General features: G+C 32.7%; 1 protein-coding gene across 4 annotated transcripts in view; it reads right to left on the bottom strand.

Annotated features, from left to right (window-relative positions):
- Positions 1 to 25,235, bottom strand: part of LOC145267360 (arrestin domain-containing protein 3-like) — a 388,568-nt gene that overhangs the window by 232,854 nt on the left and 130,479 nt on the right. For 2 of the 4 annotated variants that reach the window (XM_080123295.1, XM_080123297.1), the window contains exons 2-3: positions 18,814 to 18,948; positions 7,263 to 7,292 (exon numbers count right to left, since the gene is read on the bottom strand). In XM_080123295.1, coding sequence (XP_079979421.1) covers positions 7,263 to 7,292; positions 18,814 to 18,948 — 165 coding nt within the window. The remainder of the gene's footprint in view (positions 1 to 7,262; positions 7,293 to 18,813; positions 18,949 to 25,235) is intronic. The other 2 variants (XM_080123299.1, XM_080123296.1) reach the window with 1 other exon arrangement.

Consider the following 25,235-nt stretch of genomic DNA (forward strand, 5'->3'; position numbering starts at 1 on the left):
TGAGGATGACTATATACATATATAATGAATAAATGACAAAAGTCTATATTCCAAATTTCATGATGTTGACCATTTTACAATTAATTCCTTTAATTCAGTTGACATTTACAATTCTTGTAAGTATCTGTTTCATAGCAAAAAATCATTCACTTAATTGTCATATCAATCCATGAATCTATATTGCCCTCAACTTATCAAAAGAAATAAAAACTATCAATTCACTAAAAGGAAATAAAATGTGTCTGGGCATGATTTAAAAATCCGAAAATTGGAAGAGAACTGTAAATACTTTATAGTTTGTTTACATTACACCATTTTGTACTTAGAAATGTCAACTGAATTAAAGGAATGAATTGTAAGATGGTCAACATCATGAAGTTTGGAATATAGACTTTTGTCATTTATTTAGTATATGCTCTGTAATTACATTGAGCTTCTTAAATAAGGATTGGTATATATAAAAAAGGAAATATACGTGAATAAAGAATATTTCCACAGAAATATATATATATATATATATATATATATATATATATAAATTTAATAACTATTATAGTAAATAATAATGTCAGCCCGTTTAAGAAAATTGTTTCTTATCGTTGAGTACTTTTAGTTTTAATAAAGTCGGTCAACTTAGCTCATACGCGCAGATTGTCATATAATTAGATCACTCTGACTGACGTTAAAAGCATTTAATAAGAATAAATGTTTAATTTCAACTGTATCTCTCGCAGTTGACGGTAGCTGAGTGGTTTGGGTTCTTGCTAATGAAGCCAGACATGACTTCTGTTGCCAGGGTTCGAATCTCTTGACTGGCGTTATCGTGACACCCTACACTGATGATTCTCAAAAGGATGAACCACTAGTGCCTGTATGTATTTAATAATTATTATAGTAAATAATAATAATAATTATTATATATTGTATTATTTTGTAAATCAAATTTCGCGAATGAGGTAAGAGAAAATGGGTGCTTATCCAGTTGAATCGCCGTATACTGTTAAAAAAGAAAATAGCACAAAACCTTTGATATACTTATCTGTTGAGGCAAACACAACACACTACATCATAATTCACGTTTTATTTTTATTTTTTTAATAAATTAAGTTTAATTCGTCATCATTACTACATTGTTTAAGGAAGATTTAAACTCTTTGTATAAAGAGCAATTTTAAAGGGGACTTAACCACTGACGAATTTGCCCAAAATGGTGGTGATAATTCGTTTACCGATAAGAGATGATTTTATTAAAAAAAAAAAAAAGAATGACAAAAGCAAAAACACAATAAAAATACTGAACAAATTTCTGTGAATTTTGGTGTAATGCGTAATTTTAGCCGAACAGATCAGTACATTGCAAAGTTTTTGTGATATTTCCTTTTAAACAGCAATATTTTGTATCGAAAATTTTATTTCTTAGTTGCCCCTCTTTATAAAATCATCGACTAAGAGTTATGATTATTTTCGGAGCTTAAAATACAAAGCAGAAAACAATAAGGGCGGGGTGACCTGGAATGGAACGGGGTGGAATGCTAGGACAATTTCAAATATTTTCTTTTGTTTTTATTATTTTTATCCTTGAGATGTTTCTTGATAAATTAAAACCCAATCAGCAAATCCTGAAAGAAAAATTAATTTTTAGTTGCATCTAAAAACCTCCATAAGAAGTTCGCTTTGTTGATGGGCCCGTCACACGTAAGTTTAAAATAGCATTTTTGTTGGTTACTACAAAAGGCTTAGTCAGTTCGTCACTAGGGTCCATCGAGTTGTCATGTTTAGGTTTGAAATAGAATTTTGATAAATCTGTCAAGCTTAAGTTAAAAGTAATATTTTAAATATGTCTAGCTAGACAAACAGATGGAATATATGCATTCTAAGAATATCCGTTTTTATTAATTTAAAATGTAAACCAACCCAAATTCAAATTCGAGAAAACGCATTGAGCCTGCTCTCGGCCAGCCAAGTCATTGGGACATCGAATAAAATTTCCTGATATTTGCATATTATTTCGGAAAAAGAGCGTTTTATTAATTAACTATTATTTGTTGCTATTTATTAAATAAATTTTTACATTTTCAAAAAAAAATTTCTAAATTCATATTTCAAATTTTTAATCTTTGAAAATATTTCTTCTAACTAAAGATGGTTCATCTCATATACAAAGATATTTCTCTCTGTATACAAAAATGTTTCTTCTAAGTAAAGATGTTTTATTTTCTTATATATTAAGATATTTATCACTACATACAAAGATATTTTGACATTTCTTTGTTAAAATAGTGAAATTCGAAAATCGATATAATGAATTACAAGTAAAACCAATGGTATTTACTTAACTGTCATGACGAATTTAGTAACATATCTAAACATTACGAAAAACAATAGAATAGAAAATTAGTTATTAATGATTCCATTCCGGAATAAGAGAATAGACAGATCGCAGTCAATCGGAGTGGGAGGACTTTGCTAGGGGAGACTTTATTATTTTGAGATTCGCAATTTGTAAGATTATGTTATTTCTATGTAGCTGATAGCGAGTTAAGGGCGGTTTAATCACAGTAGCGTTGGAAAATGTAGAATTGGTCCCAGTCTCAACTGGTAGCAGTGTTAGGACTAAATAATTAGGGAGAAAAATATAAACTCCTTCCTCTGTAGATGTGGCGATTGCGATGGTATTGCTCACCAGATGTAATGTAGCATTTTATTATCACGAGTGAATGTGGCAGAAATGGTGGTCATAAGCTACATGCTACATAAGATAGTGCTCTCGGGGTAAATGTATTGAATTTGTATTTGGCATCTCTTTTTGAAAGCCTACAGTACTTTGGTCCAGAGGAGAATTTCTACAATCAAAATATTATATAGGAGATTAAGCAGTCAGGGGAAGTAAATCCGTTCGTCTTGACACAATTAATGGTGGATGTCACGCAATCAGCTATTTTTCAAAGTACATGTTTTATGTAATAATGCAGTAATATTTAACTAATTACAATATGATAATTGCTTTTAGAAGAAATTGACATAAATAGTTTATTGTTTTTTAATGAAAACTCCGTTTTCAAACTGTCCGATTTCGCTATTTTAACGATGAAGAACCGATATTTCTTCTAACTAAATACCGTTCATTTTACAGATAAAGATTTTTCTCTTATATATTAAGGTATTTCTTTATGTATATAAGGATATTTTCCAAGTAGAGATGATTTTTCTTTTCTTTTCTTAGTTTTACAAAGGAGCCACCACTTATCAAGGCTCGGAGGCTACTCGAGGATAAGGGTTAATGAGTGTACGTTAGTCAGTGAGCAATTATCATAGTAATCATTCGTGGTGGAAATTTGATTAATTGGATTACTTAAGAGGATGGCTCATCAAGAATTTGTTTATGTTGGACTTGAAGACGACCATATTGCAGTCAGATAAAAAGCAGGAAAACGGAACAGAATTCCACAGGCGTGCAGTTCTAAGAAAGAAGCTTAGTTCATGGAATCTATGTTTAGGTTTAGGCACAGATGAAGAGTGGGGGAAATTATTATCTTATATATAAACACATTTCTCTTATGTATTAAAATATCTTTCTATGTATATAATGATATATGTGTTTCTATGTATATAATATTTGTTCTAAATAAAGATTATTTATTTTATTTATTAAATAAAATAAGTTTTTTTTTTACTTTTTCCTTACTTATAGAGATATTAAATCCTTTATTCAAGCTAAAATTACGATGCAAGTTCAAACTGAACAAAAAACTTAGGCACAAGGCCAACTCAAAAGGGGGAAAAGTTGGGGGATTATTGGTCATCCTTGTCACTCCAGAACTAAACAAAAGTTTCTCTTAGCTAGTATCTTCTTTCACCATAATACCACATTCACCCTTTCGTATTGGGGGGCGTCCTATTAGAGCCCAATTGTTTATACTACATTTTGATCTTGGCTCGAAGGCCAAGAAATTTTCATTCAAAATCATCAATTTTCATAGTTTATTTAATCGGCTATTTTAATTTTCTCTTTGGAAACTAATTTCAATACGGAAGTAAGAGTGGCTACCCTTCTCCCTAACAATAGCAAGTTCTCATACTTCATTAGATAAGACTCTAAAAGAAAGACATTAAAAATCTGATTAGGGTTAGTTCTTCATATAACATCGTCTGCTAACTCATTTAATATTAGTCACTATACCTATCAGCAATTACACAGCTACAAAAAATCTTTCAAAAGTTGTTTGCAGATTATAAATAATACACAAATACCCACAATCTTTTCACAATGATGTTTTTAAAATACACACAACAAACCGTCCCCTACACTTGCTTTTTTGTTTGTTTGTTTTTTGTTTAAATAACAAGTGTAAGAGACGTTTTGTTATGCATATTCTAAGAACATCATCGTAAAGAAGATTGTGGAAGATTTTAAACTCAAACTTATTAAACATTATGCATTATTTTAACACATAATTTTCTGTTCTTAATGTAATAACTGCCCTGTTTATCGTTTGCATACGATAAAGTAAACTTTTAGAGGAAAGCTCTATAACCATCTAAATTACAACAAATAGCCATGGCAAAACATATACAATGTGTACAGGTTCTACTAGTTTTAAATATGATTATAAAAGTGTAAGATTCTGTTTTAAAGGCCAGAACAAAATGTTGTTATTCAAATGTCTAAGAAAATCAGTACAAAATAAAAAGACAACTATTATAAAGCCAGAAAATCAAAGTGTAAAAATTAGACTTTTTAAAACTAAATCAATTAGCTTGCCAAGAAAACTCATTAATCACAGCACAGTCTTGACTTACACTAATTGAGAGATAAAAGTATAAAATAGAAATTGGCTTAAAGCCAGTTTTTGATCCAAAGAGAACTTGAATGCCTATTAAACACTGTCCTTGAGTATCTAAGATCTCTCTGTACAGGTTTGTTGGGACAATCTGGTATGAGGATACTTTTTCCAACAAGTAAACCCTTACTAAATATTCAACACCACATAGTATTCGGAGCCCAAATAAAATCCTCAGTATGGTTAACCCATAGTGGCTTATATGAGGAATGGTGTATCTTCTCCAATTGATGTTACTTCAAGTAACAATATAAAGCTGGTTACTCCACCAGACTAGAAGAATTCTTTTCCTGAAAATTCAGTTAGGCTAAGAGACCACAAGAAATATATACTATAACAAATTTAACTTGTGAGTTAAGGAGAGGAAAATTGATATTCTTAACTTCTTTAGTAATTTAACATTTAAGACTAAAATGCGATTTAATGGAATATTCAAACAACTATGTATTTCATATAGAGATCAAGTGTTAGCCCCTAGGAAAGGGGGGTAATTTTTGAGAACTACGACTGAAGTGAAAAGAAACAAGTGGAAAAACTTATTGAATAATAATCAATACTGCTATGAATTTTTTTTTTTTATTGATATTCATATTAAAAACCCTTTTTCTGTTTATTTAAAAAGAAAATACAACATTGTTATATACGGGTCGTGGAATTGCCTTCATCTTCAAAAGATCTAGCTAATTTACATATTCTTTTAAACATTCATTTTAATTAATTCCCTATTAGTTTTTTTTTTCTCTTTTCTTACAAGATGATCATCTTTAGTTAACTATTACGTGTAATTATATTCATGCAGATATTCTTCATGATTTATACTTGCATAACATTTACCTAAAAACCTGATAATCTACATGATTTATACTTGTGTTATATTTGCATAAAAAGGTTATAGTAAACACAAATCTCTTTCTACATATATTTATGTATGCGTATACATATTTGTTTAAAAAATTTTGCCTACAAAACTTCTCTGTCAGTTTTTGATCTACAGACATGAAACTTCATATATAGGGTATTCAAACCGATGCAAAACTTTATATTTGAGTTTTAGCCGAAGAAAATCAGTGAAAAAGTGTCAAGATTAAAGAAATGGAATTTTCCAGGTGAAGGTCGAAGGATGGCATTACAGATATACATACATAACGTAATAGCTATTGGTTCATGTTTTAATTTTTAGCCTTGCAGAAAATATGTCTTGATAACTCAGTCATTAACAGCAGAGGAAAAATAAATTGTAAGCTAAACGTTATGGGTTCGATTCTCGGTGGTGGCGCATGAGTCATTGTTTTGTTTTGTTTTTTAACTTTTTAAATCAACACTATATATTCGGTCCAATATAATATAATAATACGAAATCTGCATTAATCAAAATATCATATTTAACCGTATTTTACGACCGGGCAACGCCCTGCAAGTATATATATATATATATATATATATATATATATATATATATATATATATTATATCTATAAAAGTGAACGTGTCTGTCTGTCTGTGTGCCTGTGTGTCTGTCTGTCTGTGTACATTTCCCTACGCAATAACTCTGTCAATTTTTAGTCTATAGACTCGAAATTTGAAATACCGGGTACTGAGATTTGGGAAAATCGATGTCACGGGTGTCAGCCAGAAATTTGGCTGTTAAGGGGTCAAATTTCAACGATTTGACCTTTAAGAACTCTACCAAATTCCTCCGACAATTTTGGGTCTAGACACTTGAAATTTTAGATTTAGGTTCCTTGAACATGGATCTAACTTAATAAAGTGATTTGAGCCCGAAACAATAAATTTTAAGGGGTCATAATAGGGTTTAAAGTTTTAAAAAAATTAACCATTTTTTTTTGTTTTTTTGCTTTTTTTGCACAGCATATACCTCCAAACACCCGAGCAACGCCGGGCACCCCTGCTAGTATATATATAGTTTAGTAAAAGAGCAAAATACTTTGAAAAGAATATATAAATTTCCAGTAAGTAGCTTTGTTATTAAAGTGTCTTTTCTTTGTACGTCTGTAATAAGCTGACAGTCTTTTAGTGCTGACTGATTAGGTTATAATCATTAAGTTAAGTCCTATGCAATCTGTGAGAGAAGGAGGAAAAAGAGGAGCTGTTAGGTAGAAGAAAGCAAAATCAAGGAAGACACACACACACGCGCGCGCACACACACACACGTATATATATATATATATATATATTTATATATATATATATTTTTATATATATATATATATTTTATATATATATATATATTTTATATATATATATATATATATATATATATATATATATATATATATATATATATATATATATATATATATATATATATATATATCTTCAGACCTAGCCAATTGCATGCATCATACACTGACTTGACATGAACCCCGATCCGACCGCCATCGTATATCTGTCGCCACTTACCGATCGGTTTGTCTGTGTCGAGGTTTGCATCTGTAAAGGTACGGAAAACGAAACAAGGAAGAAGAAAAAGATTTGAAGAAAAAGTGAAAGAAATTGATGGAAACACAATGACATATTTTTTACATTATGAAAAGACATTTGAGAGGGAGGAAGAGGGGAACGTTAGTTATAGAAATAATACCTGGGTTACACTTGCTTTATAAACAATGTTTGGACAATCGATTGCATACCTTCAAGATGGTGTTCTATGCATGTATGTATATATAAGTCTATGCATGTATGTATATATAAGTCTAAGCATGTATGTATATATAAGTCTATGCATGTATGTATATATAAGTCTAAGCATTTATGTATATATAAGTCTAAGAATGTATGTATATATAAGTCTATGCATGTATGTATATATAAGTCTAAGCATGTATGTATATATAAGTCTATGCATGTATGTATATATAAGTCTATGCATGTATGTATATATAAAGCTATGCATGTATGTATATATAAGTCTATGCATGTATGTATATATAAGTCTAAGCATGTATGTATATATAAGTCTATGCATGTATGTATATATAAGTCTAAGAATGTATGTATATATAAGTCTATGCATGTATGTATATATAAGTCTATGCATGTATGTATATATAAGTCTAAGCATGTATGTATATATAAGTCTATGCATGTATGTATATATAAGTCTATGCATGTATGTATATATAAGTCTATGCATGTATGTATATATAAGTCTAAGCATGTATGTATATATAAGTCTATGCATGTATGTATATATAAGTCTATGCATGTATGTATATATAAGTCTATGCATGTATGTATATATAAGTCTATGCATGTATGTATATATAAGTCTGAAAATGTTTGGATTGTGAAAGATTTTTTGTCATTATGTTTGTTTGCTTCACGAATTGTCACCAAACTTCATCAAAATATAGGTCACGGTGTAACTTAAAACTGATTTAAATTTGTGATATCTTTGTCAAAGGTCAAGATCAAGGTCATGGAGAAGGTGAAAGTCACACATTTGACGATAACTTTTTTTCTGTTCAGCTTAGAGACTTGCTACTCAACCCGTATTTTATCCAATTTACTATTGCATTTTATATGATTGGCCTTGAAAAGTTTGATATTGACCTTGAAAAGTTTGGTCATGGTCGAAACTTTGAATTTCAATTTTCAATTTTTCAAAATTCAATGTGTGAATCTGATGTTCTTTGATAACGTTTTCAGTCTGAGCAGAAAAATAATTTTGAATTATCACCGTTTTCACAGCATGATTTTGCGGATATTTCATACAATATGTAGATGTGAGGTTCTGATAAGATCTTGTCCTATCCTTACATTGTCAGGCAGAGATATGCAGTCACATGATTGAATTATGTTGTTTCTATATATGGGAAATATAAACAATATCCCTGTGACAGAACCCCAAGTATAATAAGCCTGTGATTAGTGTTGCTGCATACACCAACAAACCCATGAAAACTGACAGCAAATTTAAAATCCGTAAAGCACAGAAGAAAGATCTGAAAGTCATATCCAACGGGGGTTTCTTTGATAGCTAATCTGGAGAATCCAATTAGCATCCTGCGAATATTAGCCCTTCTTATTTCAGAATACAGCGGAGCAAATACAGGTCAATGAATATGATTAGCAAAGAAACAAAGAATCCACAGAGAAAAGAATGGACAAAAAAATAGACAAGTAATGGGATCTTATTACAAAAGCCCCACATAAAAGCCTCCTTTGAACATATAGAAGTGTCATGGGCTGATATACTGATTTCAGAAATAATGCACTCGCCTAAAGACTATAAATAAAGTTACATCATTAGGTAGCGATTTGTGGTAGCTATGGTCACCAGAATAAGGACGCAGACGTCTTTAACATACTTTTTCTAATACACTTTTAGTTAATTATATTGTTACATGGGATGTATATATCCTGACCCACAGTGTTTCTCCAAATGTATGTAAAAATAAACGTATCCAAAATTATACCTGTTGCATGTATGTATAATATACGGCATTAATTTCGTGTACTTGTCATAGTTGTGTATATACACCGTCATAACTATATATGTATATTATGAGTTGCGCTGTGTCATCTAGTGTTGTACATACAGACACTAATCTTGCTGCATGTATGATAATGCAGTGTTGTCATAAGTCAGATGCATGTGTGCATGTGTCAAAGTGTGTGTTCAACACAAAGAACAGTTAACAGTAAACGGGATGAATAAACATTAAATGAGAGATAGTTCTTTAACGACCTGCTAATTCCAATTCACATACCTTTTGTTTTATTCTTAATTTCCTCCGTCGCGGCACTCGTCCTGGAGATGCTGGAAATAAAGCACTTCTATGCAAAGCAGTAGCACCAGACAACTTCTTGTAAACATAAATCGTTTTTATTACTGTTCCATGTTTTATTCTTAATTTCCTCCGTCGCGGCACTCGTTCTGGAGATGCTGGAAATAAAGCACTTCTATGCAATGTAGTAGCACCAGACAATTTCTTGTAAGCATAAATCGTTTTTATTACTGTTCTATGATCCTGCAATGCCCAAGTTTTCTTTGCTGGTATTTTTTTACAGTTTGTATATAAACTTTCCTGTAGCTCTCGGGATGCAAGAGACGACCTCTCCTCAAGAAAATCTCTTGGTGTAACTGAAAACTCAACTCCCCGATCTGGAAACTTTCCTCTTATGCGATTTTCCATTATTTAATTTTTTTTATTGTAAATATCCTTCGCCATCTTTAAACTAATTGTCTTTTCATTTACACTAATTTTATTGCAAAAAATTTTTTGCTTATCAAAATATTTGCCATTATGTTATTTTTACAATATTCCCTTTGTATCTAACTGACCCAGTTATGCAATCTGCATATCTACTAGCTACATACCCGACCTCCTTCAATCGTAGAGTTCCAATCTACAACAATACAACTGTATTTATCTTTATTACCAACAAATAAAACTAAAACAAAAATATAATCCTGAAGTTATTCCATCGATTTTTCAAACGCTGTGAATAAAATTATTGTATAGCTACATAGTCGACCTCCTTCCATCGTACAGTTTCAACCTACAACAATACGACTGTGTAGAAGTGTGATTTTGTTGTTTGCCAGGGTTTGTTGGGGTATTTACGTTCAGGGGCTACAAGGACTTCGAGTTCGTCAGAGCACCTTCTATTAAAATACTATCATATACATATAACAACGTGAAATAACGTTGAAATTAAACATTTTATTTTTAAGTGAAAAAAATAAATATATATATATATATATATATATAAAAGTGAAAATGTCTGTCTGTCTGTCTGTGTACATTTCCTTACCTAACTACTTTGTCAATTTTCAGTCTACAGACTCGAGATCTGACATAAGGGGTATTGAGATTTGGGAAAATCTTCTTAATCAGTTTTCGGCCAGAAATTTGGCTGTCAAGGGGTCAAAGTTCAACGTTTTCACCTTTGAAAACTCTATCCAACTCCTCCGCCAATTTTTGGTCTAAACACTTCAAATTTTAGATGTAGGTAACTTCGACATGGATCAAACTTTTTAATTTGATTTGAGCCCAAAACAATAAATATTAAATTGGGGTCAAAGTTTACAAAATTTTACCTCTGCGGTCTCCACCAAATTACTCAGCCAATTTTTTATCTAAATATTTTAAATTTTACATAAAGTGTATTCAGACATAGGATAAGCTTTTTAATTGGTTTTCGGCCGAAAATTTGGCTCTCAAGGAGTCAAAGTTAAAAAGATTTAACCTTTGCGGTCTCTTGCAAACCACTCAGCCAATTTTGGGTATAAACATTTGAAATTTTAGATAAAGGGTATTCAAGCTTTTTAATCAGTTTTTGGGCGAAAATTTGGCTGCGAAGAGGTCAAAGTTATAAGAGTTGACATTTGCAGACTCTACCAAACTCCTCCGCCAATTTTGGGTCTAAACATTTGAAATTTTAGATGTAGGTTACGTGGACATGAGTAAAACGTATTAATATATATATATATATATATATATATATATATATATATATATATATATATATATATATATATACATATACACATAGTTATGAACAGTATGTAGGGGCCGGGCAACGCCGGGCTGAACTGTTAGTATACTATAAAAATAGATTTTTCAAACATTTTGGAATTTATTTTAATAAGGACAACAATCAGAGGATTTCCTAATGTGCTAATATACATAAATATTTTTAGAAATAAAATATCCAGCGAAACACAACAAAAATCCGAAGCCAAAATGTTTGATCAAACCACACACCATTTGTTGGCTGGTTTGTAAGCTTCGGCCACTGAAATGCACAACATAGTAAATTGTCCAATTCGATTTGGCGTCGATCCACATGAATTCATGTTGATGTTGTTGATTTTATTCAGTTTTCAGTTTTATTCAACTCGACTTTTTTTTCTTAGATGCGTCTTTGTTTCCCTATAATAAAGCTTTGTCCGTCATTTAATACATTCACGCTTCAGATCTAAATAGCCTATTTTTTAAAATGGAAATCGACCCAAACAAGGCATGAAGCTACCTAATGTAAGAAGCTAAGAAAAAATACTATTCAAGATAAAAAGTAACCAAGACTAACTGTTTGATGGATAGATTCCGACCCAGAAAACAGCAATTTTCCTCCCCTTTGTCAGAAAGATCGTTGATGGAATGTGAGGACTAGAGGATAAAATAAGAGAAATGAGAGTGGACGTATCTTATTTGGTCCGTCTATATGTTGGTCTATCACGTTTAATTTTCACATAGAATTTTAATCGTTAAATGGGCAGATGCTTCTAAAATAAAATATGTCTTTCTACTTTATCTTACATTCTAAGTTATCTTGTGAGATTTCAAAAGTTAGACCTAAACAGTATTTAAGCTGACATATCAGACTTGGAGTCTCACTAAGCAATTTTTATTAGTTATTGTTGTACCATGTTATTGATACTATAATAAAACACATCACTACAATTTTTTTCTTTTTGTTGTTATTCGTACAACTAGAAAAATGGAAATATTTAAATCGTCAAGGGGAATAGCATATATTTATCGAAGAATTAGACCTGAATAAACTGCACCTCTTCAGATCACAAAAGCTATCAGTGGTTATGGACTTTATGGATGTGAACCAATGCTTTTATGAGTGATGTCAAGAAGAAGCTTCCTCCCCCATGACAATCTCCTAACAATATCTCAGGAAGAGACCAGCTTACAGCTGTAGATCAAACGACTAATGAACCCCACCCCACCCCACCCCACCCCACCCCCACTTCTACTAACATGAGGATTTCCCTTTCTGGGACGCTTTCTACTGGCTCAGAAGTATCCTGTTTCTAGTGGAAAACACTGAACTGCTTGAGAACAGAAATGGGTTGATCAAAAGCTGCTATGACCGGATGGAGCTAAAAAAATTAACCCAATCATCTGTGAATGCAGCGAGGAGGACCACATGCCTTATCTGCTCTCTACTGGCCAACCAGTGCAACGTGAAAGATTTTGTAGCATACAACAATAACACAAAAGACTGCGTAGAAAAGTTTGAAACTGTTGTAGGACCACATGCTTCAAAGACATGCAAAGAAGAAGAAAAAAAAACGGTTGTCTTTCTTATAACTAAAATGTTATTTCTTTTTCTGTATAAGTTTCAAGCATGTACAACAAATAAAATGTAAGAACTAAAATAACTTCAACGCATGCCGGACAACGCCGGGTAATGTAGATACAGTTGGTAATCTCTACTTCTGTATGAGAGTTGTTTTGTGTGTGTGTGTGTGTGTGTGTGTGTGTGTGTGTGTGTGTGTGAAAAAGAGAGAGAGAGAGATAGTTCCTTATAGACTCAACAACAGTTAAGCCGATTTTTTTTCTTTCACACAAATGTACTTGATATGTCTAGGAGTGTTTTATATTGGAATACCTCCTATAAGAATCGAAAAGCGATAATCAGAAAATCCAAGAAGAAAGTTCGATTTTGACCAAAGTTAACACCTTATACAGCCTAACATCACAAGTGCATTGAGAACTTTTATTATCACACAAGCAGAAAGGCCCGGCATATAAAATCAACAGTAGGTTCCTTGATATAACAGGGATGTGCTCAAAATGAATGTTTCTGCTTAGAGCACAACTGAACCATGATACTTGACTTTTGCATTTTAAACTTTAATTCAAGCCATTATATGAAAATAATTTTATAAAATGAATAGTAGAGTCTCTACAGTGCAATGTAAACGGCAAAGTATTGTGGACTAAATCACTGCAGGGAGGCAGGCCAAGCTTTCTCCTAGTACACCATGATGTGTCCTCAACTAGAGCAAGCAAGCAATTGATTTGATTGAAAAATGGGTGATTTCACCAATTTCAATGACAATAAAAGTATGGGAGGGTGGATCATTTGTTGATCTTTATTCAAGTTCGGGCAATGTCGGATTTCCTTGCTAGTAATATAATAATTAGATAATCGTGTACAGTGCAACTCATCAAAAGTCCATGTATATTACGTATAACATTATCACATAAATGAACAAATGAAGCACGATAAGTTTTCATGTGTGCGGAAGGGGAAGGAGCATCAGGTTTGGATGAATTTCAGAAGTGATGAAGATTTTGAAGGATGCTGTGTTTCAATAGCCAAACATTTCAGCAATTCTGAATCAGAAAATATGTCCCTGAAAGTCATGGGAGCTGTGCCATTTTTCTGACTTTGTTCACGTGTTTCAGACATATGAAAATCCAAAACGTGCTCGTTTTTTTATATTGATAAAAAGGGAAGATGCGATACAAGGTCAGGAAAATGGGATTTGATGGAAAACAAACGCTCAGGAGGAAGGACACTGTGACCTATGAAAAATGGGAGAGCACTTTGGCTTACAAAAATACCTGGGTGGCATACACCCCCCTCCTCTCGGCATTTCCAAGCAGGGACGCCTCTGGCGATTTGCAATAAACTAACCCTATCTCAAAGGACGATAATGGAAGGGTCGACCTCCTAGAACTTGAAATAGTTAGTAAAGCTCTAGTATTTTCCATTTTTGGCATTTTTTAAACTGGAAAGGCGGTTTTATTTGTACAACCATAAATGGTAAGTATTATTATAAAATGGGTGATGATTGCGTTCTAAATAATATTTTTGTGATTTAAAATTTAACATATTATCTACTCAACAGCACTAGCAGGGAGACCCAACGTTAATGAGAATCAACAAATGTTCCACACTTCCAATAATTTTATTATCATCAAAATGTCAATGAACTTGCCCAAGGATCAATCCAATCAATTGATTGCCCCCTCTAGTTGGGGACCCATCACAGAGCATTGGGAAGAAGCTTCACATGTCTTCCTATAGTGACTTAGTCCACAATACATCGTAGTCAACATAGCACTGTAGAGAGCTTCCTTTCATTTTATAAAATTATTTTTATATAATGGCTTCAAATAGAGTCTAAAATACAAAAGTCACGTATCATCGTTGCATTGTGATCTGAGCAGAAAAATTCATTTCAAACGAACTCCTGTCTTATCAAAGGATCTACTGGTGATTTTGTACAGTGGCCCCCTTCTGCTTGTGTGGTGATAAAACTTCTCAAATGCATTTGTGATGTTAACTTTGATCAAAATCAGACTGTTCCTTCTTTACTCAGATTTTTTCTGATTATCAATTTTCAATACATGTCAGATGGATTCCGATACAAAACCTAAGAACACTCCCAGATACATTAAGTACATTAACATGAAATTTTTAAAAAGTGAGCCGAGCCGTTTTGAAGTCCATAGGAAACTCTCTCTCTCTCTCTCTCTCTCTCTCTCTCTCTATATATATATATATATATATATATATATATATATATATATATATATATACATATATAATCTCACACACACACACACACACACACACACACAGACAGATTGCGCTTTTTTTTTGTTTTAACTTCATTTACTTCAAATTTTTGGTAAGATTTTAAAAAGAATATCTGTTCACTTGAATTAATTGTTTTATTTTAGAGCATAATGTCTTGAAGGCTCCCGTTAGTGCCACTTAAAGGTGTTGGAAGCAGCAGCAGCAGAGAATATTGTATTTATATATCTACTATTTATTGGGCAAATTTTCCAATCAACAGTTTCTTTTGGTTAATTAGAGAAGTGTAAATATCCAGTGTCGAAAATAGGCACGCAGTATAAAAAAACAAAACACAGCGTCTTTCTTTCTCTTTTTCTTATTCAATTCAGGAAACCTGTGTACAATGTAATCTTTCGTAACCCCTAAGTTAGGCGAGGGGAGGAGGTGCGAAGGACTTTGGCAACATCAATGAGAGACACAAGAACAAATTTCGATAAAGCAACAGCACATAATCACGGATTAACCGATTTCTAACAAGACATATAACCCGAAAAAGCGCACAAACGTAGTTCATGTACGCATTCGTTCACTCACTAACAACGTAGGTATGTTAACTACGCACACATATTATCACGTCTGATCGCATTGATACACACACACACACACACACATTAATACATACTATATCTGCCATGATGTGTACTCCATTTGAAGAGTTTGTAGTGATATGGAAATGCGATCCGAACCAACACCACAATACAACTAACTTGAATAGCTACCCTCTTTCTTTCTCATCTTGTTGGGATACGCTCTTCTCTCCACTTCTAAAAGTCAGCCAGATTTTTAACAATATTTTTAAATCAATGAAAATAGTTGCTGTTGCAATATTTTTGATATAATAAAACGGTAGATATTTAATTGGTGCCGACATCACCAATATGTGACACAAGGTCCGAAAGTGAGGATCTAAACAAGCTCCTCTAAAGGAGGGGCACTCTTGCAATTACAAAAATTGCCTGAGTATCCCCGTCGGCATTCCCTGGTCGGGGCGCCTCAAGCAACAAGCAGTAAACTTGCCCCACCCAAAAGCCAGGTGGCAAGGCCGGAGAGGGTGGACCTCCTGAGTAATACCTAGGCGGTGTACTTCAGTCCGACAGGTACTGGACCTGTTCCCAGCCCCGCACTTGTTGGGCTGAGTGTCAAGAACGGATCCTTCACGAGTACTCTACCGAAGCTGCTAGGAAACTCATCCTATTATGAATGAGTTATAATATATATATATATATTAAAAGGGTATGATCACCGAAAGTTAGAAGGTTCTAATTATAGACACTGGCGATATGAACTAACTAATCAAATAGAGCAATGTTCTGCTAGCAACCAATCAGAAACCAGATTTGTTCCATAAAAATATTGAAACTTTTAGTATTCCGGCACACAATTTTTTCGTGTCATCACGAGAAAGATTTCTTGCTCTTTGCCTACAAAATTATAAAGTCCAGGCTTGTACAGAACAGTTACCCACTGAAAATTCTTCATCTCCAGAACTTGTGCAGAATAGATACCCTTCGTAAATTCTTCTGAAATTAAACATGGCTTTCAATTCAAAAGTTATAAACCCAAAATCTAACAAGCCGTTGCAAACTTGGAAACCCCTATAAAAACGAGAAAATAATAAAAATTTACCAGAGATTAAACTCGGCAAACAGCAAAGAGCACTAGAATGTACCTCCCCCCATCCCGTGCCTTTGATTGGGGGAGGTGATAAGAAAGGAACACTTTTGCAAACAAATATTGACCCATAAATCATGGTTTGCAAAATATGGTAATGAAAATCGTCTTCTGTCAATCGTAGAATACAGAGGAATAGTAATCGAATGTTTAAAAATAAGTAAATATCAGGCTTTTAAATAAGAACTAGTAAGTTTAATGAAAATGAGCGTAAAAGTTTAACCATGCTGAAATTGACTCCCCCATATATATATATATATATATATATATATATATATATATATATATATATATATATAATAAAAATACCAGCGATGGTTGACGTTATGTTGTTGAAAAACCGAATGAATTTATGAAATGATCGTTTTCTTTTTTGCATTTTTCCTTTTAATATCCTGAAGATGTCCTCTGCAATATGGACGAAACGTTGATCATTTCATAAATTCATTCGGTTTTTATTTTTTCAAAACATATATATATATATATATATATATATATATATATATATATATATATATATATATATATATATATATATATATATATATATATATATAAGTCAATAAGCAAAGTTTAAAAAAACGAATGATATTTTTTGACTTGTGCGATATGAAATAAATCCTATAAAGTTAATTACAGATATGTTGTGATGAAACGTAGTTATTGGGTTTTATTCTGTTTTCTATTAAAAAAAAACACAACAATAATATCAATACCTGTTTTTTCAGAAAAAATAACTTACGAAAAGACGCCATTTTGAATATGATTTGAGGTGTTCTGTAATCTATTCGAGTATTCTGAAGAATGATTAAACGTATTATGAATAGACGCACTGCACTGCAAACACAAAATAACTCATATATTCTCTAATTTCTCAAATACATTCAATATGCAAGGTAGAATATAAAGGAAATTGAAAAAGCGTTTTTTTTATGTATTTAAAGATCTATGTTGGAAGTATTATAAATTAAAAAGTAAAATAATAAACGGTGACTTAATAAAAATTGTATCTCTAAGGAAATGGCCCGATGAATGTGATTGACGTACGATGACTTAATAATAGGAGAGTGAAGTTCTTTGCAAGCGTCTTTGTGGAAATATGCATATAAGAGAAGCAGCTCATTCAGAATAAATGTAATCATTTGTAAACGGGGAGGAAATGTACGCATAGTTTCGTGAAACGTGTTTTAAGAAGTGCTATAAGTGGTGAGAGTAAATGATTTGCTTAGGAAGTGTTCGGCAACTTCAAGGTTGCGTTATAAAAATTTATATTTAAAATATAAATATACACACACACATATATATATACATGTGTGTGTATGTGTGTGTGTGTGAGAGAGATACATGTTAGAAATAGTTTGTTCTACAAAATGCTTGAGTTTCTTTACCATAGATTTTCTAATTCATAAATCGTTAGGGTCCGATTTATTTTTAATTGGCTTTGTTAATGTACACTTGTGTGGTATAGCTTTCTGTAGCAATGCTAATATGATACTTATAATTGAGTACTTCCCCCTTCCGCTTACATCCTCACAATTCATAAAGTTGATAAAATTGATGCGCATGTTCAACACAACCTGTGCTCGGTAAAATGAACGCATCCCACAGGTGCATCTACCAATATTCCATAACACAAATTATGTAAGTTTAAAAAAAAAAAAAACTAAGGCAGTGGATTATCATGTGATAGAATGAACGACGCATCATGAAGAAAAGGTGTAGTAGTAGTAGTAGTAGTAGTAGTAGTAGTAGTAGTAGTAGCAGTAGCAGTAGTAGTAGTAGAAGAAGAAGAAGAAGAAGAAGAAGAAGAAGAAGCAGAAGCAGAAGAAGATGATGATGAAGAAGAAGAAGAAGGAGGAGGAGGAGGAGGAGGAGGAGGAGGATGGTGAGGAGGAGGAGGTAGAAAATGAGAAGGTACATAAAAAGGGATTTGTTTTCTTACCTTGTCCCCATAAACAAAAGCGATCATCAAAGTAAATCTCCTCCTTATCGTGTTCTATTTCGGTACGTCGTACACCATTATCCATCAATTCGCACCATTTTGCTCGAGCAGCACCTTTGAAGTAAATGGTCACTCCTGCAATAGAAAATAAACCAACATTTGCTAAAATGCAAAGAATTTATATACACTTTTTCAGAAATGTTTCCATATATGTAGTCACCCATAAATATGTATATATATATATATATATATATATATATATATATATATATATATATATATATATATATATATATATATATATATATATATATATATATGGGTGTTTGTGTATTCTTTATGTTTACCATGTTTACTCAATGTTTAAGATATAACAACAGCTAATAGAGCACATACCGGGTGTCCACAAAGTCTGGCTACATTATGTAGACTTTGTGGAAGCATCCTATACACACACACACACACACACATATATATATATATATATATATATATATATATATATATATATATATATATATATATATATATATATATATATATATATAGGGTGCCCACAAAGTCTGGCTACATAATCTACAGGATGCTTCCACAAAGTCTGGCTACATAATGTAGCCAGACTTTGTGGACACCCTGTATAAGTAAATAACAATTTTGCTAGATTACAAAGTCCAAGATTTCATATATCTTACAAAGTATTATTTTTTTCAAAGAAGACATGATGACAGCTCACAGTGGACAGCGATTACAAAACTCTCCCACAACTGAAGATCGACTCGATATTTGTTTGTTTTTTTTTTGTTTTTTTTTTTTTGCGAGGGTAGGAATTTTATCTCTTACATCCCTATACATTTTTTCTCTTTGAGAAATGTCGAGGGTTTTTATGAGTCTAGAGAAGAGATATCGTTCCAGACAAGGCATCAAGCCACTTGATGTAAGGAACTAACAAGAACAAAAGATGATTATCAAAAAAACAGAAGATGCCAATTAGATGCCTTGAAAAGACTAAAGATATAGGTAGGAGGAAACAGTCAGCAGAAAGAGAGTATGTGGTTCTTGGAAAGAAGTTACTGGAATAGGAAGCTGTATTAAAATAAGGTATCGAAACAGTGAATTGATGGAGACCACTAATTGTTACCAAACGCAAGAAAAATTGCTGTTTTATATACCTGATTTATTGTTTTGTGTTTTAAAATTTTTACGAGTGCCCCCCCCCCCCAATTAAAAAGTTTGGTCAAATATATTAGGTTAGACTCAAAATCAAAGGAGGCGGACACACGCTTGCTGAACATTGCTGAAGTTTTTTTTTGTTTTTTTTACAAAGGAGTCACCACTTATCAAGGCCTGGAGGCCACTTGAGGATAAGGGTTAATGAGTGTACGGTGGTTAATGGGACAATATCGTAGTAATCGTTAGAAGTGAAAATTCAGTAAATTGGATTACTTAAGAAAACGACTCATCAAGAACTTGTTTACGTTGGACTTGAAGACGACCATATGGTAGTCAGTTGGAGAGCAGGAAAATGGAACAGTTCTTGGAAAGTTCTAAAAAAGAAGCTTTGTTTATGGAATCTATGTTTAGGTTTAGGCACAGATAAAGAGTGGGGGAAATTATTGATAGTGGTTTCAGTAAGACGAGTGTTTTTCATGAAAGTCAGGCAAGAGGGAACCATAGATTGGAGCTCAAACGAGCACTTGCCATGAAAATAACGATAAGGCAGAGCCAGGCTCTCAACGTTTCTTCTGTAGGAAAGAGGTTGCAGGAAAGAGAAAAGGGTATCCCCCACTAGGTTACGAAGTCTATTTTGAACTCTGTCAAGGCAAGATAAGATGCTTTTAGCAGCTCCTGCCCAGATGTGGCTATGGTACTCCATCCTTTAACCTACTTGGCTCTTATAGAGGTAGAGAATTGCATCAGCAGTGAGATATGCGTGAGCCTTTTCTAATCTCACACAAAAACACGCGTTCACATCTCAAGCTATATTACTTGTCATATACATACGCACACACAAACATACGCACCCACGTCCACACACGTACATATATTCACGTTTGCGTACATACACTCACATTCACGTGTATACACACATGCTAACGTACGCACATGTACGCACACATGGACAACGTCACTTCCCCTTTCAAAGGAAATCCACACATGCGAAAAAGACACACCGGAAACAACTATAAAAGCAAGAGACAAGCTGTTTCCAACCCTTTTTCAGACCAGCTTCCTAGCATGTGCGTACCTCACACCACTTGCTACTATGTGGGACAAAAAGCTATCAGACCGTACGTACACTTTATACGCTTTCTATCTCCATAACCTGGATTGATTTTCTCACTCTATCTTCCCTTCGGTTTTGGTCCATCAACACAGACATGTGCGCGACTCTCTACTGAGCTTGACCCTCTCTTTCTACAGGCCGGCTTGCCACTTCGCGTTTCTCTATTTGCATTCCCCTTTCCTTCCACGCACGTAGTCGTCAATGGCCGAATGAACATGTGTACACCCAAGACTTTCATTTCTCAACAGAAAATAAACGACATGTTTATTTTATTCCAGCATTTGAGTTCTTTGTTTCCTTCATTCAATTCGTTTCATTATTTTTTCTTGTAGCGAGTTAGGGCATTTATATCCTAGTCTTCTACAGATATCTACTGGAGCGCTAAAATGGTGCCACCATTTTTCCAGTTGCCTTGGCAACGAATTTTATGGACATGTTCCATCTCATATCAGGAGTAAAGATTAAACTCAGAAGCTTAACTTTTTTTTGTCTTTTTCTCCTTAAAATTAAGCAGAGAGATAAATTTTATTTTGTTTGGAGCAGGTAAGTGTATATTTGTTTGTTTTTGCACCCGGTAAAGCGAAAAGGATATCCAGTAAACTTTAAGAATGTCCATGTTGAAAATGTAACTTTAACATGATCAAATTTGAAAAAATATTAAAACGCAATAAAAATGTTTGAAAGTACTTTGGAACATACGTACAAAATAAAAACAGTCTATGTGGGTTAAAAAGTAACTTTTATTGCTTTTGGTTACAGTGATGTGTTGACTATTTTTTGGGGGCGGGGGCGGTGGGGGGGTAACAGATTTTTTTTCTAATGCATCATTTCCAAATATTTTTATTTTAATACTGGGTTCAGAATAAATTGACCTCAAAATATTTGTATATGACTTTTACTTTTATAATTTGGATTCTCAAAATTATATCAAAAATTTTGGTGCTTAAGCTTAAGAGGCTTTAAGAAAGAAATTAAAATTAAGAAATTAAAAATCAGCGAATGTTGTTTATTTGATTTTTAATGATCATGAATCGAATTAAATGTAAATCAAAAATACTTCAAAGAAACTGAAATATTTGAAAAATTTAATCACGTTCATCTCCAGCATGGCATATTGCCACTTGGGCGCAAGGGGCTACTATTTGGGACCATGCCTAGGTCAGATTAACAAGATGTTGGTTTACATTACATTTAAACTTTTGCATACCAGTACAGTCATGGAAGCGGGTAGCAGGAAGGGAATTTTAAATTCTAGCGAAGGGGTGTGATTTTGTTGCTAAGTGGGTTTGTCTAGGATATGTACATCGAGGGGGCACAAGCGCAAACGAGGGTTTCTCCAAAAGATAAGTCTCTTATTTTTAAATTGAAAGAGTTAAAGAGGTACAAAAACAGGAGTGGTACCATAAAACGAACAACGTTTTCTGTTCCAGAATTTATTTTTCTGCATAGTCATCACTATTATAAATGCAGTTTTGCCAGCAATAAACCATAGCTGTTCATGGGCATCCAAAGCAGGCTTTGTCGATCATGATTTGTTCCAAATGTAAATCCTCCTATTTTTTTAAAACTCAAGTATATTGGAATATCCATTAGTATTCCAATATACTTTCAAGAAATTACATGAGACTAACCAGATCAATTGTATCTATAGTAATTGCCTCAGTTCTGTCTCGAGAGACAGAGGATACTGCTGTATGTAATTGTGAAACAAGGGTTGCGCAATCTCCCACTACACTCCTCCTGCCTAATGTCAGAACTGCCTAATTCCAGTGGCAAGGAAAAAGTCCAGGACAACTGGAAACAATGTCAAGATAAGCAGAGAAGACACTACACTTGGTGTTCTGAAATGGTCAGCTATTTTAGTACTGACTATTATAGTACTGACTATTTTAGTACTGACTATTTTAGTACTGACCATTTTAGTACTGATTATTTTAGTACTGACCATTTTAGTACTGACCATTTTAGTACTGACTATTTCAGTACTGACCATTTTAGTACTGACTATTTTAGTACTGACTATTTTAGTACTGACTATTTTAGTACTGACCATTTTAGTACTGACCATTTTAGTACTGACCATTTTAGTACTGACCATTTTAGTACTGACTATTTTAGTACTGACTATTTTAGTACTGACTATTTTAGTACTGACTATTTTAGTACTGACTATTTTAGTACTGACCATTTTAGTACTGACAATTTTAGTACTGACCATTTTAGTACTGACCATTTTAGTACTGACTATTTTAGTACTGACTATTTTAGTACTGACCATTTTAGTACTGACCAATTTAGTACTGACTATTTTAGTACTGACCATTTTAGTACTGACCATTTTAGTACTGACTATTTTAGTACTGACTATTTTAGTACTGACTATTTTAGTACTGACCATTTTAGTACTGACTATTTAGGTACTGACCATTTTAGTACTGACCATTTTAGTACTGACTATTTTAGTACTGACTATTTTAGTACTGACCATTTTAGTACTGACTATTTTAGTACTGACTATTTTAGTACTGACTATTTTAGTACTGACTATTTAAGTACTGACTATTTTAGTACTGACTATTTTAGTACTGACCATTTTAGTACTGAATATTTTAGTACTGACCATTTTAGTACTGACTATTTTAGTACTGACTATTTTAGTACTGACTATTTTAGTACTGACCATTTTAGTACTGACTATTTTAGTACTGACTATTTTAGTACTGACCATTTTAGTACTGACCATTTTAGTACTGACTATTTTAGTACTGACTATTTTAGTACTGACCATTTTAGTACTGACTATTTTAGTACTGACTATTTTAGTACTGACTATTTTAGTACTGACTATTTTAGTACTGACCATTTTAGTACTGACTATTTTAGTACTGACTATTTTAGTACTGACCATTTTAGTACTGACTATTTAAGTACTGACTATTTTAGTACTGACCATTTTAGTACTGACCATTTTAGTACTGACTATTTTAGTACTGACTATTTCAGTACTGACCATTTTAGTACTGACCATTTTAGTACTGACCATTTTAGTACTGACCATTTAAGTACTGACTATTTTAGTACTGACCATTTTAGTACTGACTATTTTAGTACTGACTATTTTAGTACTGACCATTTTAGTACTGACCATTTTAGTACTGACTATTTTAGTACTGACCATTTAAGTACTGACTATTTTAGTACTGACCATTTTAGTACTGACCATTTTAGTACTGACTATTTTAGTACTGACCATTTTAGTACTGACCATTTAAGTACTGACTATTTTAGTACTGACTATTTTAGTACTGACTATTTTAGTACTGACCATTTAAGTACTGACTATTTTAGTACTGACTATTTTAGTACTGACTATTTTAGTACTGACTATTTTAGTACTGACTATTTTAGTACTGACTATTTAAGTACTGACCATTTTAGTACTGACTATTTTAGTACTGACTATTTTAGTACTGACTATTTTAGTACTGACTATTTTAGTACTGACCATTTTAGTACTGACCATTTTAGTACTGACTATTTTAGTACTGACTATTTTAGTACTGACTATTTTAGTACTGACTATTTTAGTACTGACCATTTTCGTACTGACCATTTTAGTACTGACTATTTTAGTACTGACTATTTTAGTACTGACTATTTTAGTACTGACCATTTTAGTACTGACTATTAAGGTACTGACCATTTTAGTACTGACCATTTTAGTACTGACTATTTTAGTACTGACTATTTTAGTACTGACTATTTTATTACTGACTATTTAGGTACTGACCATTTTAGTACTGACCATTTTAGTACTGACTATTTTAGTACTGACCATTTTAGTACTGACTATTTTAGTACTGACCATTTTAGTACTGACTATTTTAGTACTGACTATTTTAGTACTGACTATTTTAGTACTGACCATTTTAGTACTGACTATTTTAGTACTGACTATTTTAGCACTGACTATTTTAGTACTGACCATTTTAGTACTGACTATTTTAGTACTGACTATTTTAGTACTGACTATTTTAGTACTGACCATTTTAGTACTGACTATTTTAGTACTGACCATTTTAGTACTGACTATTTTAGTACTGACCATTTTAGTACTGACTATTTTAGTACTGACTAT

Source organism: Euprymna scolopes, chromosome 4 (genome assembly GCF_053919585.1).
Source record: "Euprymna scolopes isolate OS-2025 chromosome 4, ASM5391958v1, whole genome shotgun sequence".
Taxonomy (NCBI): domain Eukaryota; kingdom Metazoa; phylum Mollusca; class Cephalopoda; order Sepiida; family Sepiolidae; genus Euprymna; species Euprymna scolopes.